The sequence below is a fragment of the Physeter macrocephalus genome, chromosome 20, assembly GCF_002837175.3.
Source record: "Physeter macrocephalus isolate SW-GA chromosome 20, ASM283717v5, whole genome shotgun sequence".
Taxonomy (NCBI): Eukaryota; Metazoa; Chordata; class Mammalia; order Artiodactyla; family Physeteridae; genus Physeter; species Physeter macrocephalus.
The window spans coordinates 3,038,941-3,056,822 of NC_041233.1; the positions used below are offsets into that span (position 1 = coordinate 3,038,941).

The following is a 17,882-nucleotide window of genomic DNA, read 5'->3' on the forward strand; positions in this document are numbered from 1 at the left end:
TGGGTGATAAGTTAGAAATTAGAGACAATCGTAAGCTATAAAGTCAGTGAGGACCATCCTAGTGCACTTCTTCTTTTTTAAAAAATTTTATTTTAGGGCTTCCCCGGTGGCTCAGTGGTTGAGAGTCTGCCTGCCAATGCAGGGGACACGGGTTCGTGCCCCGGTCCGGGAAGATCCCACATGCCGCGGAGCGGCTGGGCCCGTGAGCCATGGCCGCTGAGCCTGCGCGTCCGGAGCCTGTGCTGAGAGGCCCGCGTACCGAAAAAAAAAAAAAAAAATTTATTTTATATTAGAGTATAGTTGATTTACAATGTTGTGTTAGTTTCAGGTGTATAGCAAAGTGATTCATTTATATGTAGTTACATATCTGTTCTTTTTCAGATTCTTTTCCCATATAGGTTATTAGAGAATATTGAGTAGAGTTCCCTGTGCTCTACAGTAGATCCTTGTTGATTATCCCTTTTATACATAGTTGTGTGTATACGTTAATCTCAAACTCCTAATTTATCCCTCCCCACCTCGTTTCCACTTTGGTGACCATAAGTTTGTTCTTGAAGTCCCTGAGTCTGCTTCTGTCTTGTAAATAAGTTCATTTGTGTCATTTTTTTTAAAGATTCCACATGTAAGTCATATCATAGGGTATTTGTCTTTCTGTTTCTGACTTACTTCACTTAGCATGATAATCTCTAGGCCCATCCATGTTGCTGCAAATGGCATTATGTCATTCTTTTTTATAGCTATAAAAAAGTAATGTCCCATTGTATATATGTACCACATCTTCTTTTATCCATTCTTCTGTCGATGGACGTTTAGGTTGCTTCCATGTCTTGGCTATTGTAAATTGTGCTGCAGTGAACACTGGGGTGCATGACTCTTTTTGAATTATGGTTTTCTCTGGGTTTATGCCCAGGAGTGGGATTGCTGGGTCGTATGGTAGTTCTATTTGTAGTTTTTTAAGGAACCTTCATACTGTTCTTCATAGTGGCTGTGTCAGTTTACATTCCCACCAGCAGTGTAGCAGGGTTCCTTTTTCTCCTCCACACCCTCTCCAGCATTTATTGTTTGTAGAACTTTTCGATGATGGCCATTCTGACTGGTGTGGGGTGATCTAGTGCACTTTTAAAAATCATAAAATAGAAATAACTTAAGATATCCACACTTCTGCAGATGAATGACAGCACAGAACATACCTAATCCCAGTTGTTTCCTGGGATAATTCATATTTTCCTTTGCCATTCATTGTGAATGTGATTTTTAGCAGTCAATTTCCCATTTCCAGTGTTTGCTTTTGCTGGATCAGCTTGTGTTCTCTGCGGACTTTTCACCTGGCCGTGGGAGGGTGCAGTTTACAATGCTGCGGCCAGCAGAGGGACGCCAGCCTGGGTTTCTGACTTTCTTGTGGACACTTGAAGGCCAGGACTTGCTGGCACTACTAATAATAGCCGATCCTTTTGGACACGTGCTATAGGTGCCAGGCCTGGTGCTAAATGCTTTGTGTGGATTATCTCATTTAATCCTCAGAAGATCTTATGACGTGCAGACTATTATGAGGCCTGTTTCTGCAGATTAGGAAATTGAAGCTTAGAAAGATTAAGTCACTTGAAGGTCAGACAGCTAGAAATGTCAGAGTTGAGGTGCAAACTCAGTTTTCTCCTAATCCCTATGTAATAGTATCTTTTTTTTTTTTTTTTTTTTTTTTTTTTTTTTTTTTTTTGTGGTATGCGGGCCTCCCGCTGTTGTGGCCTCTCCCGTTGCGGAGCACAGGCTCCGGACGCGCAGGCCCATTGGTCATGGCTCACGGGCCCAGCCGCTCCGCGGCACGTGGGATCCTCCCAGACTGGGGCGCGAACCCGGCTCCCCTGCATCGGCAGGCGGACGCGCAACCACTGCGCCACCAGGGAAGCCCCTGTAATAGTATCTTAATACATCTTTACCACTGCATCAGGACCGCATCAGTATGTTATTTTAAAGCATATAAGGTAAGAACTTGCTCGCTTTTCACTGAAGTTTTGATTTTATACAGCAAAAAATAAGGAAATAACTGAATAATAAAGTAAATAAATTAATAAAAATGTAAAAATTAATTAAAATAAAATAAAATATTCTAAAAGTATGAAGCTTGGTGTTAGAGAACGGGGTCAGGTACCTTTCGGCGTTATCCTAGAAGACCTGTCAGGCCAGACGCCACTGTGTGTTGTAAGTGTAGCATCTGAATTAGCTCCGCTGTCTCTTTGAAGAAGGTGGCACAGACTGAGAGCCCTGGCAGTAGCTGTCACTTGGTCTTGCACAGGAAGTAGACGACACTTTCTGGTATTGCTAGAATGAATCCTTGGCAAATTCTCTGAGCAGGTTTCTGGCTACTGGTCACAAGGCATACGGCTAAGTGACGGGGAGGTCTTGCAGTTGACATTCCCCAGAGACTCAGGGTTGCTGCACACGACACCTGAGCCTGCTTTCCCTCCACCCAACTGAAGCAGGTCTCTGGTCAGCTGTAGCATGACAGTTTGAACATCACTTCTGTGACTTCAGTAAGTGTGACTGGTTCTCTGTTGATGGACAGTTTCTAAGGAAACATTCTCAAAAGTCAACATTTGGGCACTGATATTTTTCAACTGGTTATACAGACTCATCAAAATTAGCAGGTTTTCTCCCAAATAGCCATCATGGTTTTAAAAATAATTAGTATGATGTATCCTCCTGTGTGATGGTCATAATGATAATCATCATGTAAACACATAGACTGTAACCTCCGATAGAAGAATGAAAGCCAAGGGGGCTGCGTTTTCAATAAAAAGACGGAAGATTCTTAAAAGCATGAACCAAGAGATGAAAGTGCTGACCTAGAAACAGGTGACCTTTGTATTATGTCATTGAGGTGACTGTTGGCTGGAGGTGGAGCCCAGGGACACTGGGTTGTCTGTTTTGAGTTTTATGGTTCTTTATTCCCCTCTCATCATTTTTGTTTTCCAGCTGAGATGATCCAACAAAGATTAGAGGCCCTGGAGAAAGAGAGAAGCAGCCTGCACTTTCAGCTCCCTTCACAGCACCCGGCCCTCAGTGGCCTCCTGGGCCACCTGAGGGCACAGGCCCAGGCCACCCTGCACCGGGCGGCCCAGAGGTATGTACTCTCCCCTGGGGGCCCTCTTCCCTCTCCCCGCTCCTGAGTGGCGAAGAGCCCGGGAGACCCTTCGCTGCGTTTTCCCGGGAAGCACCCTTTCTGCTGGTTGGACAGGTGAGGGCTCCTTCCAGAGGCAGGGACCGGGGTGGGTCACACGCGCTAGGAAGCCCTTCTGCTAAGCGCCAGCAGGGCCCGTCGACAAGCACAGGCACGGCTGGGTGCTAAGCTCCCCTGGGAAGCCCACCCCCTGAGAAGGCGGAGCTGGATTTCCTCTTGCCGAGGGCGGCTGGGTATTCTGTCATCCTGTAAGATCCACAGGTGGCCCCCTCTGACCGAGGGATGAAAACACATCCTCCTCCTGACTCTTCCTCCAGAGCATCTTCTGCTCTTTCGGCTACCCAAGGGTCTCCCAGGACCGGGACTAGATGGAAGGCAGAAGCTATTTCAGTGGCTCTCAATCCTGGCTGCACGTTTGAATCACCTGGAGAGTTTTTAAATGTCCAGCTTCTTCCCCAGACCAGCTAAGTCAGGCTGTCTGGGGCCGGGTCCCAGGTGATGGCCTGTTGGAAAAGTGTGAACCATGGTTCTCATCTGTCTGCTGGTGACCTCTCTCCTTGGGTAAAGGCTTGAGGGGGAAGGGGTAGTGATGAATGCGGTTAGCCTAATCAGAGTGCAGGTCTGCTTCTACTTGGGTGTAAACATGGCCACAGCAATTACACTTTACTTCCAGCTTCCAGCTGGCTCTGACAATCACAGGCCTGTCCGGCCTAGTCCTCATTTTACATTCAGTTGATCTTGGCAGCTCCCTAGAACCCGTCTTGACAGTGAGGCTGGTTATTTTCTCACGTGCCTGTCCTGCAGTTTTGCGGGAAGCACGTAGCAGAGTGCCTGGTACCTGGTAGGTGCTTCCTTATAAATGTTGGTTGAGTGAACTTGTACATGATTCTCTTAAAGAACAGGTGAATCTCACATCCCATATTTCTATTCTTTTTTCATCTGACATTGACATATCACCTTATTTCCTGTCCCCTTCTCACACAGGCCCTTCCCAACTTGACGTTCTACTTAATTCTTTCTTTCTTTTGATCTTTGGGGGTGTTTCTGGTCCTCCACCCCAGGCTCGGGCCGTTTTTAGCATCTGCCAGCGTATTGTGTTTCTATTAATTTAACCAACACTTGCGCAACACTCTTACTTGCGTTAAGAGTCACTAAGTGCTTTAAGAAGTAACTCACTTAAAAAAAATTTTCATTGTGATAAAAGATACATAACATAAAATTGACTATTTCAACCATTTGTAAGTGTACAGTTCAGTGGCATTAAGTACATTCGCATTGTTGTGCAGCCGTCACCACCAGCCATCTCCAGAACTTTGTCATCTTCCAAAACTGAAACTCTGTCCCCGTCTAACTCCCTACTCTCCTACCTTGTCGGTGGGAATATCAATTGGTGCAGCCACTATGGAAAACAGTATGGAGGTTCCTTAAAAAACTGAAAATAGAGCAATGGTATGATTGTGTAATCCCACTCCTGGGCCAGTATCCAGAGGAAACTCTAATTCGAAAAGATACATATGCCCCTCTATGTTCATAGAAGCACTAGTTACAATAGCCAAGACATGGAAGCAACCTAAGTGTCCATGGACAGATGAATGGATAAAGAAGGTGTGGGACATATATACAGTGGACTATTACACAGCCATAAAAAAGAATGAAATAATGCCATTTGCAGCAACATGGATGGGCCTAGAGATGATCATACTAAGTGAAGTAAGTCAGACAAAGGCAGAGAAAGACAAATACCATATGATAACAGTTATATGTGGAATCTAAAATATCATACAATTGATCTTATTTCCAAAACAGAAACAGACTCACAGACATAGAAAACAAACTTATGGTTACCAAAGGGGGAAAGAGGGGGGAGAGGGATAAATTAGGAGTTTGGGATTCACAGGTACACACTACTTTATATAGAATAGCTAAACAGCAAGGTCCTACTGTATAGCACAGGGAACTGTATTCAGTATCTTGTAATAAGCTACGACGGAAAGAATATGAGGAAGATATATATATATATAATATATGTATATATATATTTTAATGTATCTGAATCACTTTGCTGTATACCAGAAACTAACACAGCATTGTAAGTCAACTATACTTCAATTAAAAAAATCCCATTAACTCCCTTGTCCCCCCTTCCCAACCCCTGGCAACCACCATTTCTACTTTCTGTCTCTATGAATTTGACTAGTCTGAGTAGCTCACATAAGTGGGATCATATGCTATTTGTCCTTTTGTGACTGGCTTATTTCACTGAGCCAGGGTTCGTCTATGTTGTGACGCGTCAGAATTTCCTTCCTTTTGAAGGCTGAATCATGTTCCATTGTATTATGTACCACATTTTGCTTATCTAGTCTTCTTTTGATGAATAAGAAGTAATTCACTGAATCCTCGAGCCAATTCCAGGGGGTGGTAGATTTTGTATATTGATATATGTATCTCTATGGAGATTACATCCTCATCATCTACATCCCTATCTGTATTTAGAGATGAGGAAACGAGGCCCAGGAAGGCTTCAGGGACTCATGCAGGCCCCCAGTGGGTGGGTACCGAGCCTGGGCAGAAACCTCGCCTCTGGCTTGAGTCCCAGTTTGGAACTAGCTTCCCACGCTATCTCTCTGAGTCTGAGCTGGCACCTGCTCTCCAACGATCGTCTCTTTAGCTACACATGATGTGGTTGGAGAGTGATGCTTTGTTATGGTCTCGGCTGAGCGTCTCATAGAACACGGTGAACTAAAATAAAGGCGATGTCCTGCTTTCTCACTCAGGTTACACCCCCTGCCCTTTCTCATATTTGACTGTGACCCATAAAGATAGCATGTTCATGTCGCTCAACCGAATATGTTCCCCACAGAAGTACATTATTAATCATTTATGATGCCCATATAAACCCGTGGCGTACCTTGTTCACCCTGTCTCCTTTCCTCACAGGAGTTACCTGGATGCTGTTTTTAGTTCCCATTCACTTTTTGAGCCCACTGGGCTCTGATTTCTATCTTGGCCGCTCTCAAAGTTGGTAATGATTTTCTAGTTGCTCAATTTCAAAGTCATCTTAAAATGCTTCTGTGCATTGTCACGGCACCGTCTAGAACTTTTGATCAATCGGATTCATCCCTGAAACTCTCTCACCTTGGCCTTCTCAAATCACTCTTTCCTGCTCTTGCTGCCCTGCGGGCCATTCCTTTCCATTTCTGAAGAGCTCCTGTTTCTCTCCCCAACCCCTTCATATTGATGCTCCTCTGTCTTCTGTTTTTCTCCATCCTCTCCTCCCACTTTATATACTCTCTCTGGGGGATCTCAGATACTCCTGTGCTTCAGGTACCACTAATGTACTAATTTCCCTCAAATTTCTTTTTCTTTTTCTTTCTTTAAATTATTTTGGCCACGCCGTGCAGCATGTGGGATCTTAGTTCCCCTACCAGGGATTGAACCCGGGCCCCCTGCACTGGCAGCACAGAGTCTTAACCACTGGACCGCCAGGGAAGTTCCTAATTTCCCTCAAATTTCTATCCCTACCCCTGGTCTCTCTCTAAAATTCCAGCCCACAACTCGGCTTTCTTTTGAACAACTCCCTGAGCTTTACTAAGCGTACTACCTTTTTACCTTAAAAGTTTACTGTTGTTGTATTCTGTTTTTGTTTTGTTTTGTTTTGTTTTGCGGTACGCAGGCCTCTCACTGTCGTGGCCTCTCCCGTTGCGGAGCACAGGCTCCGGACGCGCAGGCTCAGCGGCCATGGCTCACGGGCCCGGCCGCTTCACGGCACGTGGGATCTTCCCGGACCGGGACTCGAACCCGTGTCCCCTGCATCGGCAGGCGGATTCTCAACCACTGCGCCACCAGGGAAGCCCGTGTTGTTGTATTCTTGCCTTTACTAAATTGACTATCTTTTAAAACTATCTAGTTATTAAATTTACTCTCTTTCTCCCCAGTCAGTCCCTGCTCCTGGATCCCCAGTTTCAGTGACTTATGCTGCCATCTACCCAGTGACCCAAGTAAGAGCTCTGGTTCAGCCTCTGCTCCTCCCCTTAGGCCTTAATCCCCAATCCAACTGGGGACCAAGTCCTGTGGACTCCGCTGTCTTTTACTGCATTCCTGCACCCCTTGCTTATCCTCATGTCAGTGCTTCCATTCTGATTTAATAATTGTGATCTGGATTCTTGCAGCGGTCTCCTGGCTGGTGTTCCTGATCTCAATATTACTCCCTCTTTTTTTTTTTTTTTTTTGGTATGCGGGCCTCCCTCTGCTGCTTTTTTTTTTTTTTAATATTACTCCCTCTTATTCATCTTCCGTGATGCCTCAGGTGGAAACGCTGTGTCATGCACGGTGGCCCTCATTGTTCTTGGGATAAGGTCTGTGTTGCTTAGCGTGACATTCACAGCTTTTCCAGTGCAGCTCTTGCCTAGCTTTCCAGCAGCCGGAATTTCACTAGGCGTCACCAGCCCCTGCAGTTGACACACGCTGAAGTGGTAGAAGTTGTCACCTAACTGTTGCTCATTCTTCACGACTCAGCTCAGCTCCCATCCTTGTGAAGCCTTGCCCGTGTCAGTCACAGCATCTACCCCTTGCATTACTGGAGGACCTTGAATGACCTCACCCCTGCCTTGGCTCTTAAATTAATCTGTTTCCTTGAATATCTGTCTACTCTGACAGACTGTGAGCTCCTTGAGGACAAGACTGTATTGCATTTATCTTTTTATTCCTAGACACTAGAGCAGTGGCTGACCTATGATAAGTATTCCATAAATATTCACGGAATGAATGAATGTGATACATATGTGTATCTACATGTAGGTTCACCAAGATGCATGTGTATAGAGAGGGAGAGAGGAAGAACCTTCACTCTAACGTGGTTCAGTTGCCCTGGAGAAAACACTCCTTCAGCCTTGCTTTTGACACACCCCGCAAGGAGGAGGTTCAGTATCTTTTTAAAAAAAAAGTTAATTAATTAATTCATTCATTTATTTATTTTTGGCCGCGTTGGGTCTTCGTTGCCGCACGCAGGCTTTCCCTAGTTGCGGTGCGCGGGCTTCTCACTGCGGTGGCGGAGCACGGGCTCTAGAGTGTGCGGGCTTCAGTAGTTGTGGCGCATGGGCTCAGTAGTTGTGGCTCGCGGGCCCTAGAGCGCAGGCTCAGTAGTTGTGGCTCACGGGCTTGGTTGCTCCGTGGCATGTGGGATCTTCCCGGACCAGGACTCGAACCCGTGTCCCCTGCATCGGCAGGCGGATTCTTAACCACTGCGCCACCAGGGAAGTCCCCACGGTATCTTGAAGAAGCCCCGATTGGAGCTCCAGGAAACCTGGATTTGGTCCTGTCTCTTGCACTACCCAGCTCTATGTGACCTGACGTAGTTTCCTACCGTCTCCACACTTCACTCCCCTCATGAGAAAAGGAGGGGGTTGAATCAGATCGCTCTTTTCCACACTTCAGTTATTTAAGCATTATCTTGGCTTTTCTCGTGCCAAAGCCATCTGTCCCATTATTAACACAGAGAACAATGACTCAGAATCAGTTCCTTTCTTATATTTTTCTACTGCGCGTTAACATAATTACATAGTCATTAATAATTTAAAAAATCGTCTCTCACTGTGCCGACTGCCCATCCAGCCTGTGACGAGTGTCATCAGCGGGATTATCTGGACTCGCAGGTTTCCCCCGAACCAGGGGCTTTGCCTGCAGTTCTCACAGTGGCCACCAGGGGGACGGGGTGTCTGGCCCGAGCTCAGGCAGCCAGAGCCTGGATGGGAAGGTTTCTCCCAGGCCAGGGGCTTTCCGAGTCCAGGGAGAAACAGAATGCTTTCCAATGATGGTGCTTTTCCTGTAGAAATAAAAAAGTTGCATTGGCATGGCACATTTTCAATACTGATTAATAACAACACAAATAAGTACCCCTTCGCCATGTTGGGATCAAGGGTTTCCTAGAGGATCTAATGAAAGCTATAGATTTCTTCCATCACAGAACCACGTATGTACAAACATACGGACAACTGCATACAAACACTTGCGTGCAGATCTTCTGAGCTTATTGATTCCCTCTCTAGGGGGCCTTTGGCTCTCAAGTTAAGAAAATTTGGTTTAGAATAAGATCTGAGGAAATGTAAACACCCAAGTAATTTTGTTCATAATAATCCCTGTTTAATTCATCATTCTAAAAAGCACTGTTTAATTCTCTGTGTGTCACCCTGAATCATACTGGCTTTGTCCAGGTCCTTCCAGCAGCCCAGGGAGTGTTAGCTGTCACCCCAGGGGTTAACTGGGCTCCTCTAAAGCAGATTACTGGTACTCAAATGGTTTGGTATGCGTTTGTCTCTGTCTTTGGTACCGCACTGCTCTGTAATATAACTGGGTCATTGGTGTATCTCTACTCAGCAGGGTACAAAGGCATCGTGGTTTGTCTGTTCTCTGGTCTGCTGTGCTCTGTTGAACACATTTCCCCCATTTCTCTATGGTATCTTGGGCAGAAAATACAGATGTCTGGGGCATTTTCAGTTACTGATGCTCATCCATTGAGTCTAGTTTGAAGCATCATTCATACGTCCAATTCAAATCTTTCCCCGTCCAGTGTTTGTAACCCTCCCCTTGTGGGCCCTCGCTGCCCCCCGGCCAACAGAGGTGCTGATACCCCCGTGAATACGTGCTGACACATCCCCTCTCTTGTGGGACGCGGGTGCGGGGTCCCCAGAGGCCACTGCAGCGCCTCCCTGATCCTGACGTGAACACAATCTCTCCACCCCACGGGGGCAACCACCGTTTTTCACGTGTCACCCATCCTCTTTCTCTGGGTCTCCTTGGCCTGTGGGGTGCCCTTGCTGGGAGGATCCCTTTTGTTGGGTTCACTTGATTCACAGGAAGCTCCCGTATCGTTGCCACACCGAGCGGTGGGAGTGCGGGTCGGCCGGTTCAGGCCCTCTGCCCTGCTGTGGCTCTCCCGTTCCTTCGTCTCTGCTCGACGGGCGGCGGTGCGTCACAGGGTCGCCGTGTGGACGGGGATTGCTGCAGAGACCTGATGCCCCGCGTCCCATCCCCTTGGCCTCCCTCTGATTCCCTCTCCAGCTGCGGACGCTTTTGTGCCCACTGACGGCTTTGCACCCGACAGGCTTCTCTGCCACGGGGCTTTCCCTGCCTCTTGTGAGGAAGGGGAGTGAGTGATGCCCCTGAGGGAAGATTAATGCTCCAGCGTCCCCACGTCCAGGGGGACAGCTTCGAGGAGTGTTCCACACATTTTCTCCCAGGACGTTTCCCAGTTGGTTGGCGCCCCAGTTGCCTTTGTGGTGATCAGCTCCATAGCACACGGTTTATTGACTTTTCCTCTTCCTACCACCCACTCTGGCCAAACAGCAGCCCGAACTCAGCTCCTTGTCTCAGATTTTGCTCCAGAGAGAACCAGACGCAGATAGAGGTTCATACGGGAGAACCAGACGTCAGCCTTCCTTGCAGGACACCCCCTGGCTGGAAGAGGGGGTCTAGTGGACTTGCTTTTCCTTCATTTGGTTTGGGTGGGAGAGTTTACTCCCTGTTTGCCCCCATGCGGGGCTGGGGGCTTGGGCAGGGAAGCACCTCTCATGAAGACTCCATTTCCTGCACGGTCAGCACGGTGGTGAGTGAGGGTGCTGGTGGTTTGCAGCTTGTGCGGCCCTGGGTGGACACCTCCCTCGCTGCTCCCGATTCGGGGTGGAGGGCATTTAGGCCTGTGTCCTTCAGCGTTTGCGTCTGATTCTGGAGCAACTGGAAAATTCCACCTCAACATCCTAGCACAGCAATGATCGGGAATCTGCTTTTGCTGTATCTTTCACCCAGTCCAAGGAAAGTTACTTTTTCCTTTCTCCTAAGAGAGAGGTTTGGTCTCCTGTGCACATATGACTGATAATTTTCTCATTGATACCTTGCTTTTCTCTGACTGTACATCCTATGTGTTTTCCCACTGGACCTGCACCACCATGTACATGAAAACGGGTCATGTTTACATCTTCAGTTGTGTGTGTGCACGTGTGTGTGTGTATGCAAAGTGCCCTTTATCAAAGACCGTTTCCCCATAGATAACTTAAAACACAAGTAAACAAAGTACAGCAGAGTTTAAAAACAAAGATATACGATGGTTTTCCAATGTGGCTTATCAAGGCAGGGCTCTGGTTTGCCTGTCCAGATACTTCCTGCCCACCTACTTCCTTTCTGATTGGAACAGATGAATGTTGTGTAGCTCATGATGCTTCTGGGCTGAGTCATTTTTCCTCTGACCAGCTCTTCCTCTCTTCCCTTTGAAACATGTGATTCTTTATTTCCATTTCATTGTCGTGTCGGGACCATCACACCACAGAATTCAGCGATGATCAGCTCTAAGTTCACAGGCTGGGATGGAGATACACGGCAAAAGAAAATAACTGTTACAGACACATTTTACCAGAGATGTAAAATGAGGTGGCATAAAAATGATCCGTGTTACCGACATGGCAGGAGACGTTTCTCAACCCCTAATCACAGCTCGAGCCAAATGGGGACTAGCCGGCCTGCGTCTCTCCCAGGAGACCCACCTCTGATCCCTTGTCATCACCTTGAGAAGTAAGGGAGGAAGGAAAAGAGGAGAAACGACAGTTGAAGGGAGTCACAGAAGACTTATCGGAATTTGTTTCAAAATCAGTGGATTATAGATAAAACTTCCAAATGAAGGTCTCCTGTGTCATCCTCTTGGCTCAAATTCAGCTGAAGTCTGTCTGAAGCCTGTTGTATTGGGCGTGGTTATTATAAACCCAAGTAAATGTCCACGTGCCCCTCCTGCAAGGCTGTCATGTCTATATGTGGGATAAGATCGTAGAAACCAATGATGTCCACTTTTCTAAGGTGTATGACTTTTCCTCCACTCTCCTTACTTTTAGACCCAGATCAGATATATAAGGAAGAACTGTAAAGTCACCTACATTGTCCCTGGCAAATTTACAATGTTCTATTGTGCCATCAGAGTGGCCTCAGTCATTTATGACGTTGTTTGTTGGCTAAGAAAGCTATTTCCAGATTTAACGCACACTTCATTGATTGCATCACTGGCCCAAACCACTTCGTTATCACCATCTTCCCAACGAGGGAGGGATGGAAACACATTCGTCGGATGACATAAATTTGATAGAATAGTCCTCGATATGGGGCAGGAGTTGGCAAAGGTATTCAGAAGGTCCTACTCAAGTCTTGTAGCCGGAAGTGGTCATCTGAGCTGAGGTTTTCCTCCCTGTGAAAATGAGAGCATCCGTTTTGGTTCTGTCCTCAATTAAAACTACGATGCCAGCAGTGGCACCACATAGAAGTTTTCCTGGCATCGTGATGACTGTCATTCCTGTCTGGAAAGGGACCCTCTGTGTTATACGTACAACTGTATAAACCACAGCAATTGCCAAGAGCCGTTCTGGCGCGGGATGTCCCAGCTGGTGGAATGTCTGGGCTCCCCTCTGCCCTGTCTCACTCTAGACGTTCCCGAAGGCGGCCCTCCAAGCAAAGGCAGCACACTGGAGGGCCCCGGGCCCTGCGAGCCAGCTGCAGAGGAGGTGACCGGGTGGGTTCATCACAGGTGCACACTCTCAGGAAACACCTCCCCCCAGGTGGGATTCATTCTTTTCTCAATATTACTGAACTCTGTACTCACAAAAGTCACGTGGTCCATGTTATCCCTGGGATGCAATATGCTCTCCTGTGCAATTTGGATCTATACTGTTTTCAGTGGTGTAGGATCTTATTTTACAAATGGGTTTTATCCTTCTTTAAGTGATTGGTGGAAAAGACAAAAGTAGATAAGGCCAGGATTTTTCCAGCACTGGGCAGATGGGGGCCTGCATGAAACCCGGGGCTGATAGTGTGGTCCTAGACACCCCGAGTCCCCGTGGGCACCGAGTGCTGCGCTAACGTTCCAACCCACGTGTTTTTAATTCTTGCTCCTGAGGGATTTGCTCGTTTTCCGTACTGATTAGTTTATAGCAAGGCTAATTTGCACTGACATTTGGGATTACACGTTGGGGTTTATTAAAATAAAGGGAACAGCATTGTAGGAGGCAGAGGAAGTGTGGCTCTGAGGGCTGATGGGCTGAGATGGAAACCGGTCCCCGGCTTCATTCCCGAGCCGTCTTTTGTCCTGGGGCCACCACTCAGCCATCTGTGCATGGCTTTCTCTACCCAGAGTCAAAGTCTGAGAGGAGTTTCGGTGAATCACAGGGGCTTTTTTTATGGATTAAGTAATGAATGTGATTAACGATAATAAGGAGAATTCCCAGTGACCCACCTGTAGTTCCCCTGCAGCTCATTTTCAATTCTGTGTTGATTTCCTTCACTAACTCCCATCCCGACCCAGATGGTATCTGTTTAGGAAATTCAGGAAACTCTTAATACTTGCATAAGCAGAGCGAATTGAGAAATAAATTAGTGTGAAGAAATGATCTAACGCAATCGAAAGCTGAATATAAACAGCTTCTGGATTTTTCCAGGCCATGGACTCATGAAGTCACTCGGTAAATATTTGCTAAGCCCTGCTCAGTGCTGGGCCTTGGGGACAGCAGCTCGAGATGGGCTGAGGTTCACCGTCCAGAGCGAGAGGCTGGGTGGACAGGCTGAGGCTCGGGGGCCCAGGGGAGGACGTGGGTTCCATTCCCACAATAGCTGATGGTGGTTTCCTTCCAGGGACCACCCCCCTCCCCCTTCTGATACATGGAAAGGGTCCTCAGAAACATCTCATCTTTACTCTTCATTACAAAGGACGGTGTGTCCAGTGGACGTGAGCACAGCATTCAGTCTCCTGATGCCAACGTTGAGGTGGGAGGGAAGCGGCCAGCTCCCCGAGGACAGAGTCCCCGTATGGCCCCAGGGTGAGGGTGGGACCTGCACAGGGTAGGCACTCAGTGGCCATTTGTTGAATACATTTGATCCCGTAGTCAGCCATGTAGAGCCATATAGGGAAAGCATCAGCCTCACCATCATCCTCATTTTAAAAACAAGGGAGGTGAGGTTCAGAGAGGTTTGGTAAGTCCAAGGACACATAGCTAGAAAAAGGTGGAGTTAGCGCTCAAACCGTGGTCGTCTACTTCCTTGAAGCTGTCACTCTCAGCTGCCTGTGTTGAATCATGGGCAAAAGGGGACTTAGCCAGCAGGTGTGGGTGGCATGTGGCTAGAAGCCAGGAAGAAACAGGAGTTTGTAATCTTGCTGAAACCTGACTGGAGTATGGTGTCCAGGGAAGGGCTGGAAAGTGGCAACCAGCCTGATGGCCCTTTGGTGGACTCCTCACCGCTGCTTCTTGCTCTCTGTGTGACCCAGTGTTACGGAGCCAAACTTGGGTCTGCTTGCCCACACCCAGGAAAGCCAATCTACTGACACCAGGTTGGGGTGAAGAAAAGTGCAGTGTTTATTGCAGGCGCCAAGCAAGGAGTCCAGGTAGCTAGTGCTCAAAAGACCCCCAAACTCCCCGACAGTTTTCAGGGAAAGGTTTATAAAGAGAGGGTGAGGGAGGGGGGTTGTGGGGTGTGTGATCAGCTCGTGGACCTTCTTCTGATTGGTTGGTAGTGAGGTAACTGAGAGTCAACATCATCAACCTTCTGGTTCCAACCGGTCTGGGGTCTGTGTGCTTGTGAGCAGCATACAGTTAACTTCTTCTACCTGGTGAGGGTTTCAATATCTGCCAAAGAGCTCAAAGGACATGGCTCAGAATGTTACCTATAGTCCTTGAGGAGGAGCAAAAGGTTTTTGACTTCTTTGTTTAATGGCTAAACCATTATTATTTTGTCTTGCTTGAAAGTTTCCTTTCTGCAATTTTTTTTCTCCAGTTAAATTTATTCTTTTGGCCCTTTTCTGTGGCCACTGTTTTCTAACTTAGAAAAGCTGAGGTGACATATTTTCTATCATTGTTTCTAAGAATATTAGGGCTGTTTCACTGTGGTGCTTGGTAGGCCCCCTTGTTAACGTAAGGGCCATGTTAAGATGTAGGAAGTGAGAGCATGGCTTCTACCTTTCCACTCCTTCAGTGAGTAGGTCTGAGCCCTGGGGGGAGCGTTTGTCCGTGGCCTTGGTTTATCCATTGCCTCTGCTCTGTGCAGGGGACAAGTCTTGTTTACTGCTGTAACCGCTTATAAATTGATTTGTCATCCTTTGATGAGAAACACCTGCAAGGCTTCTGCAACAGCAACTCACCAGCATAAGGTGGCAGCCTGGGCCGCATCTTCACCAGCGTTGCTTCAACCAAATATGCCAACTCTTGTGAGCATGGGAGAAAGAGCCAAACAGATTTTTAGTGGTTTTTGACAGTCTTCTAGCAAACCATTTCTGAGAATCTCTGACCCAAGCATCAGTCAACCCTCTTTGTCATCTCCACAGCCAAGATCAGCCCTGGAATTTTGCTCTGGATGGTCCAGGCAGAGCTGTCCAATGATGTATAATGCAAATCACATACCTGATTTTAAATGCTCTAGTAGCCACATTTTTTAAAAGTAAGAAAAAACAAGTAAAATTAATTTTTAAAATATACTTAATTAACCCAATATATCAAAAACATTGTCATTCCAACAGGTAATGAACGTAAATATCATTAATGAGCTGTTTTGCACTCTTTGTTTCATACTAAGTCTTTAAAATCTGGTGTGTATTTTACATTTTCAGCACAGATAGCCACACGCATAGCTACAGTGCTGGACGGTGCCCAGTCCAATTAAGCAAGGTGGCTCTGGGAAACAGCCGAAGCGCCGACAGATTGTCATTAAAACAAAAACTTACATTAGGGACCTCACCCCTATGACCCTCCTAAGGATGAGAGCCGCTGGGGGCCACTTTATGGACCTTCTTTCCATTAACATTGTTGTAGATCTGAGGATTTCAGCTCATCCGTATCTGTACCAATATGTACGTTTTGTTTTAAGAGCTGGCAGTGACGACACCCAAGCCCAGCTCAGAATGGAGCAGAAGATGTCAGAACCCACCGCTCAGGACAACCTGCTTGTGTCCATCACCAGGCGAGATTGGCTTCTCCAAGAAAAGCAGCAGTTACAGGTAAGTGGGTGAAGAATCTTCAAGAAATAAGACAGCATTTTTCTTATCCATTTGAGCCAAAGGCAGCAAAGTGGGTCTTTGCTTTGCTTGAGTGCAGCAATTAGAGCATTGGCTGTCCACCTGGAAGCACAAGGTGGAGGGTGGTGACTAGGGGGCCTGTCGGGAGTCTCATTACAAATGAGGGGTTGAAAGCTTGGCGGTGTGTGTGCCTGTTTTTGCTATTCCTCATTACCTGTTGAATATGCTTTCCTTGAATATGCTTTGGGACTCAATTCATGTCCTGACGTCGGCATCGCATAAGGGCTTCAGTTAGCATAAGAGGCAGGACATTAGCTAGGGACAGAGTTAGGGTAACGCCTAGGGATCATGTCAGCAAATGACCTAGGGATAGTATCAAGACCTTAGTTACTGAGAACCTCAGGGCCTTATTTATGACCAGCATCAGGGCCGGACTAAGGGTGAGCAACAGGGTCTGAGTGAGGCTTAGCGTCAGGCCCCTAGCTGGAGACACTGTCAGGGCATGACTTAGGAGCAGCATCAGGGCCTTTGTTGGGTCGGCATTCGGGTCATAGTTAAAGACATGAGCAGAGCCTGAGTGAGTCACAGAATCAACGATCAATCCTTGTCTGCCAGGCCAGTTTGTCACCTCTTCTCATTTTGCCCTGAAGAAGGTTCTTTTAGAAGGCAGAAAAAAAATCTGAGCTGTGGCAATGCTTTATGGAAATTGGCTGTCAGGTTGGACTGTGAGTAGCACCTGTCAGGAGGCAGAGCTGTAAGTGTGGACTGGGCAAGGTGGGTGGGACTGGGAAAGACTGGGAATGACTGGGGCATTGTGGGAGCTCCAGGTTGGCCCAGAGCAGTGGATGCAAGTTGGCCGAGAATCATCAGGGGCTAGAAATCTTGGTGCAGCCCTGAATTCCAGCCAGGAGGCAACCAGGAGCTCTGGAAGTCGACAGTGTCCCCCAGAGACAAGGAGCCCTGAAGCTCTGTCCACACCTGCCTTGAGGCAGGAATGGGGAGCATTGACTTCTGAAAAGAGCTGAGGGCTTTAACACTGAGTCCAAGAGCTGGCTTAGGCTCCAAACAGCTGAATGACCTTAGACAAGTTAATGGGGCTCAGACATGTTACAGGAAGCCCTCCCGCTGCCCCTGCCTCATGCAGAGTGTTCTTATTATCTGAGTTTGCCCATCCAAGTCCATACAATAGCAAGGTGGCAAAGGGAAGCAAACATTGTCGCTATTTGAAAATATTCTCCAATAAACTGGCACTTTTTTTTTTAATTGAAGAGACTGTCTTTTCTCCATTGTATATCCTTGCCCCCTTTGTCATAGATTAGTTGACTATAGGTGCGTGGGTTTATCTCTGGGCTTTCTATCCTGTTCCTTTGGTCTATATTTCTGTTTTTGTGCCAGTACCGTATTGTTTTGATTACTGTAGCTTTGTAGTATAGTCTGAAGTCAGGGAGTCTGATTCCTCCCGCTCCATTTTTTTCCCTCAAGATTGCTTTGGCTATTCAGGGTCTCTTGTGTTTCCATACAAGCTTTAAGATTTTTTGTTCTAGTTCTGCAAAAAATGCCATTGGTAGTTTGATAGGGATTGCATTGAATCTGTAGATTGCTTTGGGTAGTATAGTCATTTTCACAATATTGATTCTTCCAATCCAAGAACATGGTATATCTCTCCATCTGTTTGTGTCA

The 17,882-nt window shown here is 47.0% G+C and overlaps 1 protein-coding gene across 1 annotated transcript in view; it reads left to right on the forward strand.

The window, feature by feature from the left end:
• DISC1 (DISC1 scaffold protein) overlaps nt 1-17,882 on the forward strand; it is a 365,311-nt gene that overhangs the window by 104,684 nt on the left and 242,745 nt on the right. Inside the window, exons 4-5 of the mRNA XM_024117085.2 lie at nt 2,971-3,118; nt 16,055-16,184. Of these exons, the coding sequence (XP_023972853.1) occupies nt 2,971-3,118; nt 16,055-16,184 (278 nt within the window). The remainder of the gene's footprint in view (nt 1-2,970; nt 3,119-16,054; nt 16,185-17,882) is intronic.